Source organism: Artemia sp. Qi Xiang Cuo, chromosome 19, assembly GCF_049724085.1.
Source record: "Artemia sp. Qi Xiang Cuo chromosome 19, ASM4972408v1, whole genome shotgun sequence".
NCBI classification, from domain to species: domain Eukaryota; kingdom Metazoa; phylum Arthropoda; class Branchiopoda; order Anostraca; family Artemiidae; genus Artemia; species Artemia sp. Qi Xiang Cuo.
This window is the reverse complement of record NC_142812.1, coordinates 17,577,005-17,595,542: the sequence shown is the minus strand read 5'-3', so window position 1 is coordinate 17,595,542 and position 18,538 is coordinate 17,577,005. Positions and strand designations below refer to the sequence as shown.

Sequence of the window (18,538 nt, the reverse complement as noted above, 5' to 3'; positions counted from 1 at the left end):
ATATCCTATGAAAATTGTATATTACATAATTTATTTCGTCAAATTAGTGTCTACATCAATGGCACACTGGTGAGCACAAGCAACAATCTCTCAAATTATACAAGCTATATGCAATTGATGTTGATGACACCCAAGTCATACAAGGAATTGAGAGGCACCTCCAATGGATATGAATATATTACTAATACTGATAGTACAGATGCACTTAAAAATGCTACAACTAGTGAATTACATCTAGTTGGAAAAATATATCATGAAATATTTAATATACCCCAATGGCTGCCGCCCAATGTTAAAGTGGATATAAAACTGACGCTTGCACCATCCAATTTCATATTGAGAAAAGAACTTGCTGCCAACCCCGATGTAAGTCTCTCCGTCACCTTAGCAATACTTCATGTACGAAAACAACAGGTCATGAGTTCTGTTGCTTTGGCAGTGGAAAAACATAGAGCCAATGGAAATAATATTAAACTACTTGTTCCTCATACAATCACCAATCAACGTCATATTGCAGTGGGATCATGCACCTTCACCGATTCATCATTTATCAATGATTAAAATCCATCAAAACTCGCAGTGGCATTTGTAAAAAGCGCCAGTGCAATAGGATCATGGACTGAATGCCCACATAGATTCGAGATGTTTGGACTTTCATCTCTTGTGTGCAAAGTAAACGGTACCCCACTCTACAATCTATCTTTTGATAAATCCTATGGAACATTGTATGAATTGACCATGCAAACCCTAGATCATGATTCGCAACTATTTGAAAATGGTATAACCGAAGATATGTTTGCTAAAACACATGGTATCATTGTACTGGATTTGTCTGGCACACAAGATATGAGTATAGTACGTACGGGGAGTGTGCGTTTAGAGTGTACATTTGCCGACCCATTGGCTGAGAGTATTGCACTAATCTCACTAAATCAATATGAAACCTATAAGGAAATCACTCCCGAAGGCAGTTTTCTACTAGAATTAGTGCCGTGAACACCGGTAAAATAATCAATGTATTTAATATGGACCCCTATATGTCCCAGTACAAAGCCAATTGTCTGCCCTCGGACTTTCTTGGAAAAATTCAAAGTGTCAACAATACTTTGATTGTTGTTAATAGCAGTCCGTCGACTGTGTTGACGGGTCATTAGCTGTACATCTTTCAAACAATGAAGACGATTGATTTTTTTTCTCCTCCTGGCCTACCCTATAAATTTTACACGCCCCACATCAGCAACTTTATTCAGAGCAGTGGGAAAACTATTGTTCAAAATCGAAAGAGGGTGTATGATCTAACGACTACCAACTGTGGTGTCCATGCGCTGTTCTCTAGTTTGGTCCGATACCACGACTATACTTAAACGTAGTTTATACCCATGCATGGATAAACTTCCCGTCTGAATTACTTTCTTGGGGAAAACATCTTCTCGGACCAATATAGTCTTTATTTCAGTGCCTTAAGAGTAAAGTACTTGAAAAATGTTTGTGAATTTGTTTATTAATAAAATGCATATATATACACAAAAATGTCTTTAAATCTTCACTTTCGATTTCTTCTTCTTCGATGTATAGGCAACTGTCGTGAACCACTAATGCTGGTAAATCATTTGGATTCACTGTATATTGATCTTGATTGACTGCAAAGTGAGGGTCACATTTTCTACAGTACAATGTAACTTCACTCATGTCGTATCTCTTTGTATAGTCAATGATACTATTTACATTCATATTTTGAAGTTCACGATTTTTAATCGGTCTATTTGAAGCAGTATTATACAGAGCATTTTCCAACGGTGAATCACAATCAATAACTGCTGGATAAAAATCACTTGTTCTATTGTCATAGTAGACAGTGTCGTCACAGCGATGACGTAGAAACTACATTGTCTTGTTACTCCAACAGTTAAATCGTAGACCTGACTTCTCTTCCCAGAATAATTTAAATCCGCGAAGATACCAATCTCGTAGAAATAATCTAAAATCGCGTTTGGGGTTTTTTCAAATCATAGTGGGATAAACATTCTCCCACTAATCACATTTATCGTTGTGACAGTTGGAACACAGGTACACTCTAGGGTGAGAGTCATACAACTCTTCAATACATGAATCACATCCTTTAATTTGTACTGCATATTCTATATGTAATTTGCAAGGATTACATAATTTACACTTTTCACTATAGTCATCAATAATTGTACAATTCTCATATTGAGTCCAACTGCCAAGATTGTACAAGCACAATGGACATATATAAAACATTTTTCGGTTTCCGTTGTCAACTCTCTCACAGCTAAAACGAAACTGATCGTTCCTGCTGACGGATAAATTCAGTGCTGGGAAATGGGGGAGAGGAGTAGCTCTGTAACGTTACCTTTTTTGAATGACATAGGAGCCATCTACATTGAATCCATTGGCAATGTTTTCACAAGTATATCCACGATATGATTATGTCTTGTTTCAATTAATATATCAATAAATTGACTATAAGCATTTGAATCACATTTTAAAAATTTCATACAATAGTCCAATGGGGGAGAATCACTCCTCATTATATTGTCAAGTTTTCCCTGACAAGAGAATATCCTACGTTTAAGAGATAACTCGAGAAAATCGTCATCCAAAATCAAAAGTTTTTCCATAAACACTAGATTTGATATAATTCTATCTTTCTCAAATTTATCCATTTTTCAATCCTTTCAATCCAACTGCTGACTCTTGACTGACCCTGAATCGTCAGTCCTGACCAGAAAAGAAAGAGAACATTTTTGATTTCGAGACAATTTTATTGATTAATTAGAACAACATTAATAATAAAGAGCATGTACAATTAGCGATAGTTTATTGTCTTCGATATGCTTCACTAATGCACTTAAAGCACATTGAAGTCTATTCACATGTGCTATATCAACTTTTGCAGCGAAACATAATTGATCCTCCATTTTAAATTTGCTCAAGGATATCACATATCTTGCATATACTGCATCCCATTCCAGACATAGACTTGTTCCTTTCTTGATTTCCACCGCAATGTTTGGTGCTCTTGTATTATTATCATCAACTCCACTATCAGCTTCTAGGAGGGTAAACATTCCACTCATTATTACAAATATATATCCAGATGAGTAAAGTCAAAACTGTTCTCACTCCTTTGAATTCTATTCACAGACTAATAAAACTGTAGCATAAAACCCTTTCCTCATATTCACTCCGTCGCTAATATGTTTGCGAGCCCGCTGATTGACTGAGAAGGAAACACGTGATCTAACTGTTTTCTATTTCTGGAAACTCGTGACATTCGTTGAGAGAAAAACAACAACAACAACAACAAATGATGTTTTCTATTTTTGGAAACTCATAAAATTCGCTGAGAGCGTGTACTTACCCAAAACAAGAACATCGACCTTGACATTCGCTGAGAGTGTGCACTTACAACAACAACAACAACATCGACCTTGACATTCGCTGAGAGCGTGCACTTGCCCAAAACAACAACATTGACCTTGACATTCGCTGAAAGCGTGCACTTACAACAACAACAACAACATCGACACCTTTGGAAATTTAGGTCATTGACCCCATTAACCACGTGTTCTCCCTAGGGAGGCTATGCCCATATAAGGAGCCCTGTCACGACCTTTACCCCCCTTTCTACTGACCTCCAGAGGTACAAAGGGCGTCAGTAAGTAGCCTCCAATCTTCCATCAAGGGGGCGCTGCGTAGATGTCCTCCCACAATACTCTTATATTACTATTAACTAGCAGGTTATATAATGTCCGTGAATATAGAAAATGTTTAAAAAAGTGCTGCTAAAGCAGAACTTGCATCCATTTGTGACAGCTAAGGAAGTACCCTTAGTTCAAACGAATCCTTCCACTCCAATCACCAGAATTACCTTACCTCAGACCTCAGTTCATTTAGAGGTACACAGGGCGTCGGTGAGCAGCCTCTAGTTTTACCTCAAATGGGCCGCTGAGTAGAGGTTCTCCCACTCTGGGATGAGGTTCGTCTGAGGTTCTCTTCTGTCATGTTCGCACGTTTTACGGAGCGTGTTCTTTGATCTTTCTTAGTGACCGGTGACTTCCGATAGCCAGTATTGGACCATTTTAGGAGGTCTACGATCTGGCATACGCATGATATGTCCAAGGTATCACCATCTTCTTTGCCACATAACGGAGGCGATGTCTGGTTGGCATGTGCGAGTACAGATCTCGTCATTGCCGACTTGGTCTCTCCAGCTAGTCCTTGGGATTCGGAAAATGGAATTATTTTCAAAGGCGGTAAGAAGTTTCTCCTGTTCCGCAGTTAGCTTTAGATATTCCATGGAGTAACTCAAAAGAGACAAATATTGCTCTGGCTTCAGAGGTCCAGTTCCTGCGAGTAAACTGTGGATTTCCAGGGCTGGTAGAAGTCTTTTTAGCTGAGTTGGCTAGGGCTATTCTGGCGCGTAATTCTTTTTCAGGGTCGCCACTTGAAGTTACTGTACTGCCTAAATACTTTAAGTCTATCACGTGTTCCATGTCTTTATCTCCAAGTTGGATTCCCATGTTCGAATTGTTAATTGACATAGCTTTAGTCTTTGGAGCGTTGATGTGTAGTTCGAACTGTTCAGTTTTCTTCGTGAGTTTTTTTTCAGGAATTTCTGAAACTTTTGCTTCTCGGCTTCTATGAGCCCAACATCATCGGCAAAATCAACGTCCTGGAGAGGTTTTCCTGCAATTCGGATCCCATGTCAATTATCTGTCTAAAGATGTAATTTTATCAAATTCGTCAATCTATAGTTAATAAATTATCATATAGCTTATAAATCGTAAGTTATATACTTCATAAATCAACTATCACACAATTCACAAAAAAGCACATCCCCCTGCCCCCGAACATAGTTGTATAATATCAGGTTCTAATTAACCTAGAACCCATTATTATATATATTAAGTTTTTAGGCTAATTCCTCCCCGTCCCCCTCGGACAATCACCTCGGAAAGATTTCCCCATGCAAAACATTATACTCCATAAAATTATCCTCACATCTAAAAGTGAAGGAAATTATGACAAATCAAAATAATGAAGAAAAGTAAAAAGGACGAATAAAAGAAGAGATTTTGGAATATTCCACCCATATTCCAAAATATACGTAGAATATATGTCATAGAATATCAAACAGTTTATTTTTATATTTCTTTCAATTCTTTTTATTTTCCTGTTTTCAGAGGTTGATTTGTCATGGCAAGGTAAGATAAAGGTTAAAAAAAAAATAATTCAAAAATGTTAAATTAGGGGGTGGTAATTCCCGGTGTGAAATTTTCCGGTGGGAATTGACCTCGGGGGATTTTCTAGTAGGGAATTAGCCGGGCATCTATGGTCATAAACATGTCAAAATACTAGAAGATGTGTCACCTGTAAAGTAAAATCAGTAATATCAAACAGTTCGTGGTAACAAACTGTAAGTAAGGAGCGACTTGGCTCAATAATAACCGAAATTAAAAACGGAATTCTAATATCAATAGACACATCAAAAGAATCAAATTATTATGCTGATTCTAAATACATAAGATTAATTGAGCTTAGTGTTACCCATCAAAAGTAACGAGTCTGAGAAAATTTGCTTGATTTTTGAAATAGGCTGGAAACACCCCCTAAAATTAAAAGAATCTTAATGAAAATCATACCATCAGATTCAGCGTACCAGAGAACCCTGTAGTAGAAGTTACAAGATCCTATGTGTAAAAATGTGGGATTTTGCTATTTTTGCCAGAAGACAGATCACGGATGTGTGTTTATTTGTTGTTTTTTTTCCCAGGGGTGGTTGTATCGAAATAATAGTCCTAGAAGATCGGGAGAGGGAGCATTTGAACGAATATTAAAAGTTCTAGTGCCCTTTTTAAGGCCCCTCTCCAACACCCATTTCCCCCAAAAGTTATCTGATCAAAATTTTGAGATAGCCATTTTGTTCAGTTTGGTTGAAAGACCAAATAATTATGTCCTTAGGTGTAAAATAACCCCTCACAGTCCCTAGGGACAGGCCTGTAAGTCATTAAATTTGCCCATTGCTTACGTATAATATTTGTTGGGAAGGATACTTTTTTTGGGGGGGGGGGTGGTTTGGGAGATTGTGCTTGGGTGGCTGAGGGGGGGGGTTAATATTCCAGGAGAAATGTTAAACTGGGGAGATTTGACGGAAATGCTATACGAAATTCTTTTTAATTGTTCTGCATTGTCTTTGCCAAATTTTGCGTATGAAAACGCTCCGGGGTCCAAATCCGAAGGCTTTTTTCGCGTGTTTTGTTTTCTAGAAAGTGATTTCCATGAAAGGGGGCATTTCGGGAGTTATCGAGAAACCGATTAGAGATTAAAGTCTTATTCAAATGAAAGAGTGGTAAGGGTAATTTTTAAGGCTGAATCGTCCGAAAGCAATTTTAAAGGAAGGGGGGATTCTCAGCGAGGATGGAACTGTCTAGAGGGACTTTTACGGGGGGGGGGGCACTTTATCGTTGCATGGAATTTCCACGGAGGAGTTTACTGTGAGGGGGAGGGGTATATTTCATAGAGGTTGAGCCAGATTTACCGGCATAATTTGAAAAACGAACAAAAATTATTCCATATATGAAGGGTTGCTCCTTCTTCAGTATCTTGCTCTTTACGCTGAAGTTTGACTGTTTGTCCCAATTTTTATTTTTTTGCAAGCACGGGGGCTGTTTAATTAGAATAGGAAGCTTTTTTAAAAGTGCTAACAGCTGTAGCGTAAAGAGCAAGGTATTGAGGAGGGGGTAACCCTTCATATATAGAATAAATCTGCAAAAGTAATACGCAAATTTTGTTTTAATTTTCATGTACGGTGACCCAAATTCGAACCTGGGTTAGTTGAAAAACGCTCAGAAATTAAATAAAAAAACAAGTTTTTTTTTTTAACTGAAAGTAAGGATCGACATTAAAAATTAAAACGAACAGAAATCATTCCGCATATGAAAGGGGCTGTCTTCTTCTTAACGCCTCGCTTTTAACGCTAAACTTTTTTATTGTTCTAAAGTAGAGTTGTGACACAGAGTCAAACTATAACGCAGAGTGATGCGCTGAGGAGGGGACAGCCCCTTTCATATACGGAATAATTTCTGTTCTTTTTAATGTCGCTCCTTACTTTCAGTTGGAAAAAAACTTGTTTTTTTTATTTAATATATAGAAAGAATTAAAATGGTTATTAAAAAAGCCCAAAGGAAGGAAAACGAGCAAATGTAGAGAAAAAAAGGCAACACATGTACAAGTAACAATAAGTAAGAAACTAGCAGGATGTTTTGTTAATTATTTCTAATGTGGGAGACAAAAGTTTTTCAATATTTGTAGGTAAAGGAGCCAAAAGGAGCCAAAAGGAGCCAACAATGTAGGAACAAGCTGAGAAACAGCCTGAGACAGGTGAAATCTGAGTGGGGAGGGTCTTTTGACAAAAACGGTTTCCGTGCTAGAGGTCATTGCATCTTTTTAAAAAAAAGCGGCACAACATGCCTCTCCTGCATTCAAGCATTCCTAGTCTAGGATTCTTCGGAGGAAGAGAGTATGGAGCTTGACAATTATTCACACGGCTCTTTTTTCCCAGGAGAGGCCAGGGTATCAAACTGGACAGATATATTCAAGAAGAGGGCTGAGAAAGGAAGTATAAATCCTTGAAGAACGGGAACGGGCTTAAGGAGCTTAAGAAAGGGGAGCTATATAGGAGCATAAGGAAGGGGAAAGACGCATTAGCATTACGGGTGATGCTTGAAACATGGATACCTACTTTAAATTAGAAGGAATTTTAACACCAAAATAATTTAAAGGAGAATACAGAAATTTAGGAGAAGATTCAGAAAATGAGGTAGGGATTTAAGGAAGCAAATTGGTATTATCAAGGATCTAAAAATGTTTACTCTCATCTCCAAGTAATTTTGCAAGTTGGAGTGAGGGAGAAAAATAAAACACTCATAAGAGTGGCCTTCGAAATTATTTCTTTTTTTCGGGGGGCTGAAATGTTTCGAATGAAGTGATAGTGAAGGATTTTAAAAGGACTTACCAACACAGGCCATTATGATAGCAGATTGGTTTTTACCCGGTAGCTGATTAAGTAGTGGAAGAACTTCATCGAGCACTGTCCATTTGTCCAAATGATCCAAAATCTTTGCGAGTGAAAGCAGTCCTTGCACTCTCAGCTAAGAATGAAAATAATATGAATTTAGCTTAACTGGCTCTTTACTAAGATCTGGCTTAGTAGTCAGAGCCAATACAATTAACGTCTTCAAAAATGGAATTTCAGATTCTGGAAGAAACACTTTTATACACATCCCAAGAAACACGGTAATGACTACCTAGCAGGACAGACGGTGCATGGTCGGTGCGGACGGTACCTAGGCTCAACCAGATAATAGTCAGCATCACGCTAGCCATACACTCCTGGGATACCCAAGAAACATGACAATGACCACCTAGCAGGACAGACGATGCAGGGTCAGCCAGAGGGCTGAAAATAGGCTCAACCAGAGGACTGACCATAGGCTCAACCAGAGGACTGACCATAGGCTCAACCGGAGGACTGACCATAGGCTCAACCACATAATACTCAGCAGCAAGCTAGCCATACACTCCTGAGATACCCTAACTAAGATTCATTAAAATCAGTTTAGGGTGCCAAAATAGGGAGATTCCCTAAAAATGCTGTATCCTTACGTTAAATAGGCATGAATGGGTTAGAAATTTGAATCAATGGTGACACTGCAGACGATAGGCATTTTCAGCATGCGGGCTGTATAGTGAATTCAGTTCTTTCGAAACTGAAGAAAGTTCAAACAACTTACAGAAAACTAAGTTCTTTTCTAAATCTCAAGTTCAAGGTTGCCACTGAGCCTCTTACAATATCCCAAGGTTCACTTGCAAAAAAAATATCAAGATTAGAGGAAAATTTCCAAAATTATTAAATAGTATCGTATATATCTAATCCACTTATTCAGGACGCTTATTTCATAAATTATACACTTTAACCAAAATCATAAGCTCTGGACTAAAATTCTAAGATTTAGGAAAAAAATCCCATGGTTGGAACCAGGTTCCCAAGATATAAAATAATAATAATGATACATATATATATATAGACCCCGGTTTAGATGGAGGGACAGCCTGGCTAAATGTTTTTATATACATATATATATATATATATATATATATATATATATATATATATATATATATATATATATATATATATATATATATATATATATATATACTTTTGTATATATATATATACTTTATATATACATACTTTTTGAGGATAATGTTGAACGTATATACTTTTTACATTAAAATATTACTGAATACTTTAAATATTATTCTATTATTATGCTACTTATTTTATATTATTATCATTGCCGTCTGTTTTTAGTAGATAGATATATTCAACAACAATTCAACAATAAATTTAGATAGTAAAACCATACGTAGCATTGTGAAACAAAATACGCATAAGAATAAAAATACCCCCCCCCCCCTAAAAAAAAGTTTCCATGGTCGGGGATTCTTGTTCCATTTTAATTTTTTCTATGTTATTAATTCGCTCCATGCATTAATTTTTTTCTAAATATTATTACTATCGTTATTTATTACTGTGATAAGTTTATGCACTAATCACTAGACATTGTCATACATATTTCATTACTTTTCTATAACGGTGCTGTTCTAAAACGGTAATTCTCTACGGTGCTAAAACTTGGCCGGCAGCTGTTTCTGTTCGTGGTGCCATAGATGTGGCTCAAACAAACTTCCTAAGACGGATCGAAGGGATCAAGTGGTACGACTTCGTCTCGAACACCCCACTGCTGACACTAACGGATCAGACCCCCAACTCTTGTCCGCTTGCCGTAAAAACCCTACGGTGGTTTGGCCACTTAATTCGCATGCCAGAAGAAGCACCCGCCAGCACACTTTTCAATTTTGATCCCCTTCAACATGGCTAGAAACGCCCTCGTGGAAGACCCCGGTTTAGATGAAGGGACAGCCTTACCCATTACCTCTCCATGATCGGTACTGATCTCCGGTACTCATGATCGGTATATGATTTTAAGCTTCAATCTTTACCTTCTCAAATAGTTTAACCTTTGTATCTTTCTTGGTGACCTCTTCCATAGGCCGTATCCAGGGGGGGATGGTAGGGGGTTTGATACCCCCCCCCCCGAAATGTTTGTCTAACTCGTAAAAACGCAACAAAAATGGACATAAACAAATTTTGTATGCGTTTTTTTAGTTTTTTTTTGTGTATACCCCCCCCCCCCAAAAAAAAAAAATTAGTAAACCCCCCTCCGAAAAAAAAATCATGACCTCTCTTTTATTATAGCCCTAGAAAGTGGGATAGAACCATATTTTTGGAGAGCTTGTTCTTTGACATACTGTCAGTCAAATGGGTTCCAAAACTATCCATAGACAATTCCAATCAAAGGCCTAAAAAAAGTAAACTGTTTTCTCCTAATACTTTTTTTTTTTGAAAATTATGAAGTTTTTGAGAGCAGTATCGCATTATTGTCGGTGTTGTCACGTTGAACATAAAAATAAATGAGCAAATTTAATTGCCTAAAATCGACAACACGATGCACACATTAACAATCTATGTTTCTACATACAACCACATCTTCTTAGGCCCGCGGAAAATACCCCCCGTGGAAATTAAGGCTTTCCAAATTTGAGAATTTTATTTTCTTATTTCCATAGGGGGAACGAATTTTGGTACTTGTGTATTATGCGCCACTCACTCAAGTTTACGCTGTCTAAAATTCGAGAACACACCAGTTTTTTTGTTACTTTAGAAATAAATTTGGGCTACAGATTTACATATTAGGGGGGGGGGGGAGGGGGTAAAGTATAGCGGGTCTGCATGCAAAATACGTTTGGTACAATTATTCTGCACATTAGATGGATAGATAGAGAAGTGTATTTAAAGCCAAATGGCCCTGAGCATAGTAAAATAACATAAATGAAAAGCACAAATACCATAAACTTTTATCAGCGATCACCATAAAACACTTAAATGAAACACTACATTTAACCTAATAATAGTATTTAATACTTGGAAAATCGGTCACTGAAAAAAAAAACACTTAACGCTTGGAAAAACACATAAATGAAACATTACATTTACTTTATGCTGGGATTTTTTTTTTTTTTTTTTTTTTTAAGCAAAATTTCAAAATACCTTGCTATTTTTATTTAATTTTTAGCGGCCATACCTAGAAGGAATTGTTTTTTGACTTCCAACTGTCCAAATATTTTACTACCCCCCCCCCCTTATGTGCAAATATATAGCCTAAATTTCCCATCTGTTCTGTCACTTGTCTTCGTCTTGTCTCATGCTAAGATGAAAGAAACTAAAGAAGAAACCGGTTAGATCTCGCGTTTTACACAGCGTAAACTTGAGTGAGTGGTGCACAATACACAAGTACCAAAATTCCTTCCCCCTACGGAAATAAAACTCAAATAAAATTCTCAGACTTGGTAAACCTTATTTTCCACGGGGGGGGGGGGGGGTAATCACCGGGGGAGTAAACGCCGGCCACCATTAGAAGGGTAGTATAAATCTACCGCCTAGTGGTTAGCACGTACCTAACAGAGTGGTAAGCACGCTGGACCTGAAACCCTTTGTCTGTTATGATAAGCGTTCGAGTCCAGGTGTGACTGGTTATTTGGTTTGGAACGGGAGTCAGTGGAGTGACTGTCCAGGGTTGACCCAGCTCTAAATGAGTACCTGGAGAAATATTGGGAAGACTAATGGAAAGGCTGTCAAAAAAAACAGGATGGCTGCCTCCTCCCCCCATTGTATTTCCTTCTCCAAAGGCCATAAAACGGAGTTCAACACCCACAGTAGGGACTGTAAAATTTAATGTCGTATTCTTTATCCTTATTTTGTTTTATGAATCTACCTGACTACACTAATTGAGAAACAAAAATCAATAAAATTGTTACTTACTGAAAGATTGTCTGAGTCCATACAAAGTTTTTTAATTTTTGGAAGCAATGTTGATCGCAGTATTGGAAAGTCCAACTTAGAAGAAAGCTTCGGCAAAGCAGCAAGACAAGCTTCGGCTAAAGACGGCTGGTCAAGACATCTAGCAACAAGTGGAGTAAGATCACATTTGACCGAATCAATCGAAGATTTGTCCAAAAGAAATTCCAAATTTTTCAAAAATAACAGAGAAACCTAAAAAAATTAATTCAAATAAGTAAAATCTTGGGAGGAGGGGGGAGGGCAATGTGACAAGGGGGTCAATAATTGACCAAATTGACAAATTTATTTAAAAAAATAATTGAAAAACACAAAAAAAACACAAGGAATGAGGGCGCCAGAAAAAAATATTGGGGGTGGGCCCCCCTGACCCACTGGAACCGCCAGTGTAGCAATGTTACGAGAAGAATAAGGACACTATATAGCTTATTCTAGCCGATTCACGGTGTTCATTATAAACCATGCGTCGATTTGAAAATTTCTTACAAAAATTTCTCAATTTCGTATAAAAATTTTATTTCGCGTTTAGATCCAAAATAAGACCAGAAAAGGTTTATGAAACACAAGGGTAAAGGTAAAGTAAAGGCTTAAGAATAAAACATCAAACACAAACCCTCTTAAATTATTTCTAAGGATGTGGAGAGCTCAAAAGGTCACAACTTTTATGTTTTCCAAGAGGCGTTTCTGGAAAACTTTGTCTCATGGGAATGCTACTTTAAAGTTTATCCTCGAAATTCTTAATTACCTCAGACCAAAATCAATCACCAAGCACTTTTTCTAGCTGTTATATTATGTTCAAAACTCTTATAATTTAATTTTTAATTTCATTTTTGGATTTAAAAGCAGCACAAGTTTCTGAAACATCAGCGCAAGGGTAAAGGCATGCATAAATAATAAAACACCCCCCCCCCTCAAAAAAAAGAAAAGAAAAAACGCTTCAAATATTTATAAGTGGCGGATCGAAGGTTATCATTTTCCCATTTTTGAGGAGTAGGGATTCTTTGGATATTTTTTTTTTACGGGATACCATCTTTTAATGTTGCTCTGAAATTTTCTTAGGTAGTATGGGTCAAATCCCTTGCCCTATTTTTACAGTGCTTATAGGGTGTTTATTACGTTGTCCTAGCCGTTACACGGTGTTTACTACAAAACATCCTAGGACTTGAAGTTCTTATATTTTTTTTCTTCTTACGTTTATGTCCAAAAGCAGAACACTAGAAACACTAGGAAACACTAAGAAACACTAGAAACACTAGGGGAAAAAGAAACACTAGGGAAAAGGCAAAGTTTATGAGACACCCGATCAGGGACACAGGAATGGATAACGAATGATAATAATAATAAAAAGAATAATAAAATAATAAAGAAATAATAATAAAAAAAAAAATAAAAAAAATAAAATAAAACAAAAAAAATAAAAAATAAAAAAAATAAAAAAAAAATAAGAAAAAAAAAAAAAAATAAAAAAAATAAAAAAATAATAAAATAATAAAAATAATAAAAAAAAATAATAAAAAAAAATACTGTACTCTTGCGCATTTAACCCCTAACCTCCAGAGGCACAGAGGTAGGCAATAGAGCCAGCTGTTCCATATTGAGAGCTAAAGATTCTGGTAAGGTGAAGAAAACACAAAGACTCATATTAAAATCAAAGAAACCTGAAATTGCTAATACGGTGGATCACCCCTAAAAGCCACTTGTTAACTAATCCACTAGCAAATGGAAACGAGCCTTTCTGAGAAAATTTGATAAATGTAGCCTAAAAATAATTTTTAGGGTTGAACCATCAAGCTCAGGTTCAACTTGAGGGTTTAGGTTGATTAGGGATATTCAAGATCCTTATTTGGTATTCCCTAGCTTAATTATCTACTCTAAACCATTGCCATTCCATTGTTCAAATTTTATTTCTAATATTATCGTTTTTTTAAAGAAAACTAAAGGTACAATTTTGCAAATTTTTTTTGGATGCAGGGTGGCAAATTGCAACCTTGATTTGCAAGTTGATTTGCAGATTGAGTACAGTTTACACTTAAATTTTCTCTAGTACAAAAAATAAGTTTTAAATGTCACTCATAGCATCCACTCATAGACACTGACACATCAATTAGGGTTTAAGATCGTCTCTTTCTTCAGACAATCAGAGGCAACTCTATAGCGTTGCCTATAGTAAAGGCCATACAGCTCCAATGTTTTATTATTTATTTATTTATTATTATATTTTTTATAGAGGCACTTCGTATAGAAAGGGTTGTCGTAAAAACTTCAAAGAGGGCTCATTCGATTGAAAATCGAGAGTTCTAGTGCCCTTTTTAAGGATCAAAAGGGATTGGAAGTCAACGAACACCCCTTTCACGCCCACCATTGCCTCGAACACATCCAATAGAAATTTGATATAACCATTTTGTTCTACGTAGTTGATTTCCAGATTGAAATTATGTTTTTGAGTAGGACACTCCCCAACAACCCTCAGGGCAAGGGTTGTTATGCCCTGGGGGCATATAAGCTTACTATAGAAAGATTTGTCTTGGAAATTACAAAAAGGGCTCATTCGATTGGAAATTCAAAGTACTAGTGCCCTTTTTAATAGTCGGAAGCGATTGGAGGGCAACTAACCCCCCTCTCACGCCCACCTCTTCCCCAAACAAATCCAATAAAAATTTTGAGATAGCCATTTGTTCAACGTGGTTGAAAATTTTGGAAATTAGGTCTTTGAGGTTGACAACCCCCTCCCCACAGCCCTCAGGGTAAGGGTTGTAAGTTATGCTCTGGGGGGATAACTACAACACTAAGGTTTTTTGTAGAAAGCGTTGTCGTAGAAACTTCAAAAAGCGCTCATTCGATTGGGAATTTAAATGTCTACTGTCCTTTTTAATAGTCAAAAGTGATTGGAAGGCAACTCCATGCCCATCACTTCCCCAAACACATCCTATCAAAATTTTGAGATAGCCATTTTGTTCAAACTCGTTGAAAGTTCTGGAAATTATATCTTTCAGCATGACACTCCCCCCCCCCCAAGGTCTTCAGGGCAAGGGTTATAAATTATTGCCTGGGGGCATATATGGTTGTTATGGAAGGAATGCTTGTATAAACTTCAGAGTGGGCTCATTTGATTGGAAAATGATAATTCTAGTTCATTTTTTAAGCGTCAAAAGACATCGGAAGGTCGCCAGCCCCACCCCACGCCCTTTTTTCCAAAATGTATCCGATAAAAATTTTGAGATAGCTGTTTTGTTAAAAATAGTTCAAAGACCATATATCGAGAAAATACTCGAGAAATAGTCGAGAAAATACTTGGGAAATTTTAGATGATGAACTGTTGCTAATCCAAGAAATCTATAGTGATTTTGAGTGCGTTTTGATGGGGGATTTTAATGCTTACATCGGTGTTGAGGTTGAGATTCCAGATTTATTAATCTCAGATTTAGGATATTTGGTCCAAGTTTATGATGGAATAATGTGAAGTAATAAGGATGAAAAAATAAAAATAAATGTTTGGGGAAGAAAGCTCCTGGCGCTTTGCGGGGAACATGGTCTGATGATTGCGAATGAAAGGTTTGGAAATGATAAGGGTCTGGGCGAGTTTACTTGCCTTTCGGGCCCAACTCCAAGTGTTGTAGATTATGCGCTGATTAACACGAAATTTGTACCTGAATCGATTTATATTGATGTACTAGATTTAGTTGGATCCGATCATAAAGCTATTAAGCTTGAGGTTAAGACTGGGCAGTTTCAGGATGATGTTCCCCGAGTTGGAAATTTATGTAATGGGGAGCTTAGATTAGAGGGCTTAGGAAAATAAATTAGATATGATTCAACTGATAATGATCTTGAAACATTTAAAAGGGAGCTTACGAAGTTGCGTGAAACAAATAAGTTGAAAGTTTTAGAAAACGATGGAAAAGATATATAAGGTATAATTATAGGGTTCAATGAATCAATTTAAAGTTGTGAAGTACTGTGTAATCTAAAAAAAAGAAAAAAAATGAGCAATATTTAGATTTGGAATGTAAGATAAAGAAAGAAAAGGTCAGATATTTATTGAGTCATTTAAAAGAATGTGACAAAGCTGAAGATCAAAGTTTAAGATTAGCCGAATATAAAGATAAAAGAAGATATTATAAAAGGTTAATTAAAAGGAAAAAAAAAGAGTTTGAGATTAAGGAGAAACTGGATATTGCAGATGATTTTAGAAATAAAGATTTTAAGAAGTTTTGGGGTTATATAAGGAAGTATATTGGAAATGAAAAAGGAAATACACAGGTGGCTCAAGATGCCAATGCATGGCCTGATTATATGGGAAGCTCGGAAGGTGATTTTTCAGAAATACAAGAGGTAACATGTACCACAGTGAGTGTTGTTTATCCTATGAAGGAACATGATTAGGATTTAGTAGGGGAAGTGAGTAATGATGAGATTAAGTTTGTATTCAAGAATTTAAAAGGAGGTTCGGCTGCGGGTGCTGATGGTGTACCAATAAAGTTATTTAAGAATTTTCTTTTAATTTTTATGTCGATAATTGTTTTTCTTTGTAATAAGGTGTTAACTTCAGGACAATAGCCAAATGAATGGAAGAAACCATTGCTTATGCCGCTTTTTAATAGAGGAAACCCCAAGTTATACACGAATTATCGTTTAATAGCGCGTGTCCCTGCTTTAAGTAAGGTAATGGAGAAAATACTAGATACCAGGCTTTCTAAATGGTTAAATAAAAATAATATAATACATGAAGAACAAAGAGGTTTTAGGACATGGTACGGGACGGTAGATACAATATTCATTTTAAAGGCATTAATTGACAAATATGGAAAGGGAAAAACTTATCTTTATGTGGGATTTCTGGACTCCACAAGGCGTTCGACAGTGTCAACAGAGAGCTATTGAAGGATGCCCTGTCTAGAATTGGCCTCCCTCATTTCTTTGTGAGGTTGATAGTGAATATGTATATTTGTGTGAGTGGAATCGTGTTAGTTGGTAACAGGTTTTCTAGGCTTTTTAATATTAAGCTGGGAGTAAAACAGGGCAGCACTCTTTCTCCTAATTTGTTTAATATTATTATAAATGATGTTGTTGATTTTCTAGAGAATAGAAGGGCTCCGAAAGTTAGTCTAGGGACCCATAAACTATCACTACTAATATTTGCATATGATATTACTTTGGTGGCTAGTACACCGCAAGATCTGCAGACTCTTATGAGTCTTATAGAAGAATATTTGCAGATGAAAAAATTAAGGCTGAATGTTGAAAAGAGTGAAGTTTTTATTTTAAAAAAAGGAAAACAAGTGGCGAAGATAAAAGATTTAAATTTAATAATAAGGAACTGAAAGTAAGTAAAAGAATAAAATATTTAGGATTTGTTTTATCTGAAAATGGAAGTTTAAAGAGTCATGTTGATGAACTAATTAATAGAGGTAAAGTGGCCATGTCTACAATTTTTAGAAATCCGACGATAATGGGAATTAAAAACCTAAAAATGCATAAAAGAATATTTAATAGAAAAATGTTACCAGCAATAGAATATAGAGCAGAGATTTGGGGCGGAGACGCAGCACAGAAGTTGGAGTCCCTCCAGCTCCAGCATTATAAAATACTGTTTGGGTTACATCAGACAACTCATTCACAGATTCTGAAAGGTGATATGGGCCTTTCTTTCGCTAAAACTACGTTGGTCTGTTTTGATGCTTAGATTTTGGTTGAAGCTCATTAGGTGTTATGAAGATAGACTAATAAGAGCTGCTTATTATCAGATGTTGAGTTATGGTTCTAAAACGATATGGTCATCCCAAATTTGCTCATTACTAGAAAAAGTGGGAATGCCTTACTTATGGAATTAAGGTCTTGGTTCCCGTGATCTACCAACAGATTTAGTAAGCTAGGTACGATTTATCTTAAAGGGCCAAGAAATTCAGTATTGGCAAGGGCTGGTTTTAAATTCTGCTACATTGAAGCATTATAATCAGGTTAGACCTAGTTTGGAGAGGAAATTTATTTTTAGTTCAGTTTACCGGCTATGATTTGATGTTGATGTATTCAACTTAGGGCGAATATTCTTCCGATCAAGAGCAGGCAAATGGTGTTCGACAGGGGGATATTACATCCTGATGGTCGGTATGTGTGTCCTCTTTGTAGGGATGAGGAAGAAGATTTGGACCATTTTCTCCGAAAGTGCCCGGTGCTCTCTGATTTAAGGGAAAAGTACTTACATCGGATTATTTTGCTGCTTCCTAAAATTTTACAAAGTAGTAATCCAACCACAATATTTCGTATTGGTGCGTACATAGAGAAGGGATTAGAAAGAAGGAAAAGTTTTCACAATTAATTATTATTAATTATATGGAATTAAACTTATTTTCTCGATAATTTACCATAAGGTATTTTTCGCTATGTATCATGTTAATGTGTGTTTCGTAATTTGTTCTGTTGTGATTTTCTTTATTTTTCATAAATTTTTGTGTGTATATGGCTCTTGAAATACACAATCTATCTATCTATCTATATAACAAAAACTCCGGTTTCGACACAACCCCCCAA

General features: G+C 36.4%; 1 protein-coding gene across 4 annotated transcripts in view; it reads right to left on the bottom strand.

Annotated features, from left to right (window-relative positions):
- Positions 1 to 18,538, bottom strand: part of LOC148940562 (SCY1-like protein 2) — a 143,056-nt gene that overhangs the window by 21,342 nt on the left and 103,176 nt on the right. For all 4 annotated transcript variants that reach the window (XM_089104959.1, XM_089104958.1, XM_089104960.1 and 1 more), the window contains 2 exons: positions 11,975 to 12,205; positions 8,042 to 8,177 (listed from right to left, as the gene is read on the bottom strand). In XM_089104959.1, coding sequence (XP_088961085.1) covers positions 8,042 to 8,177; positions 11,975 to 12,205 — 367 coding nt within the window. The remainder of the gene's footprint in view (positions 1 to 8,041; positions 8,178 to 11,974; positions 12,206 to 18,538) is intronic.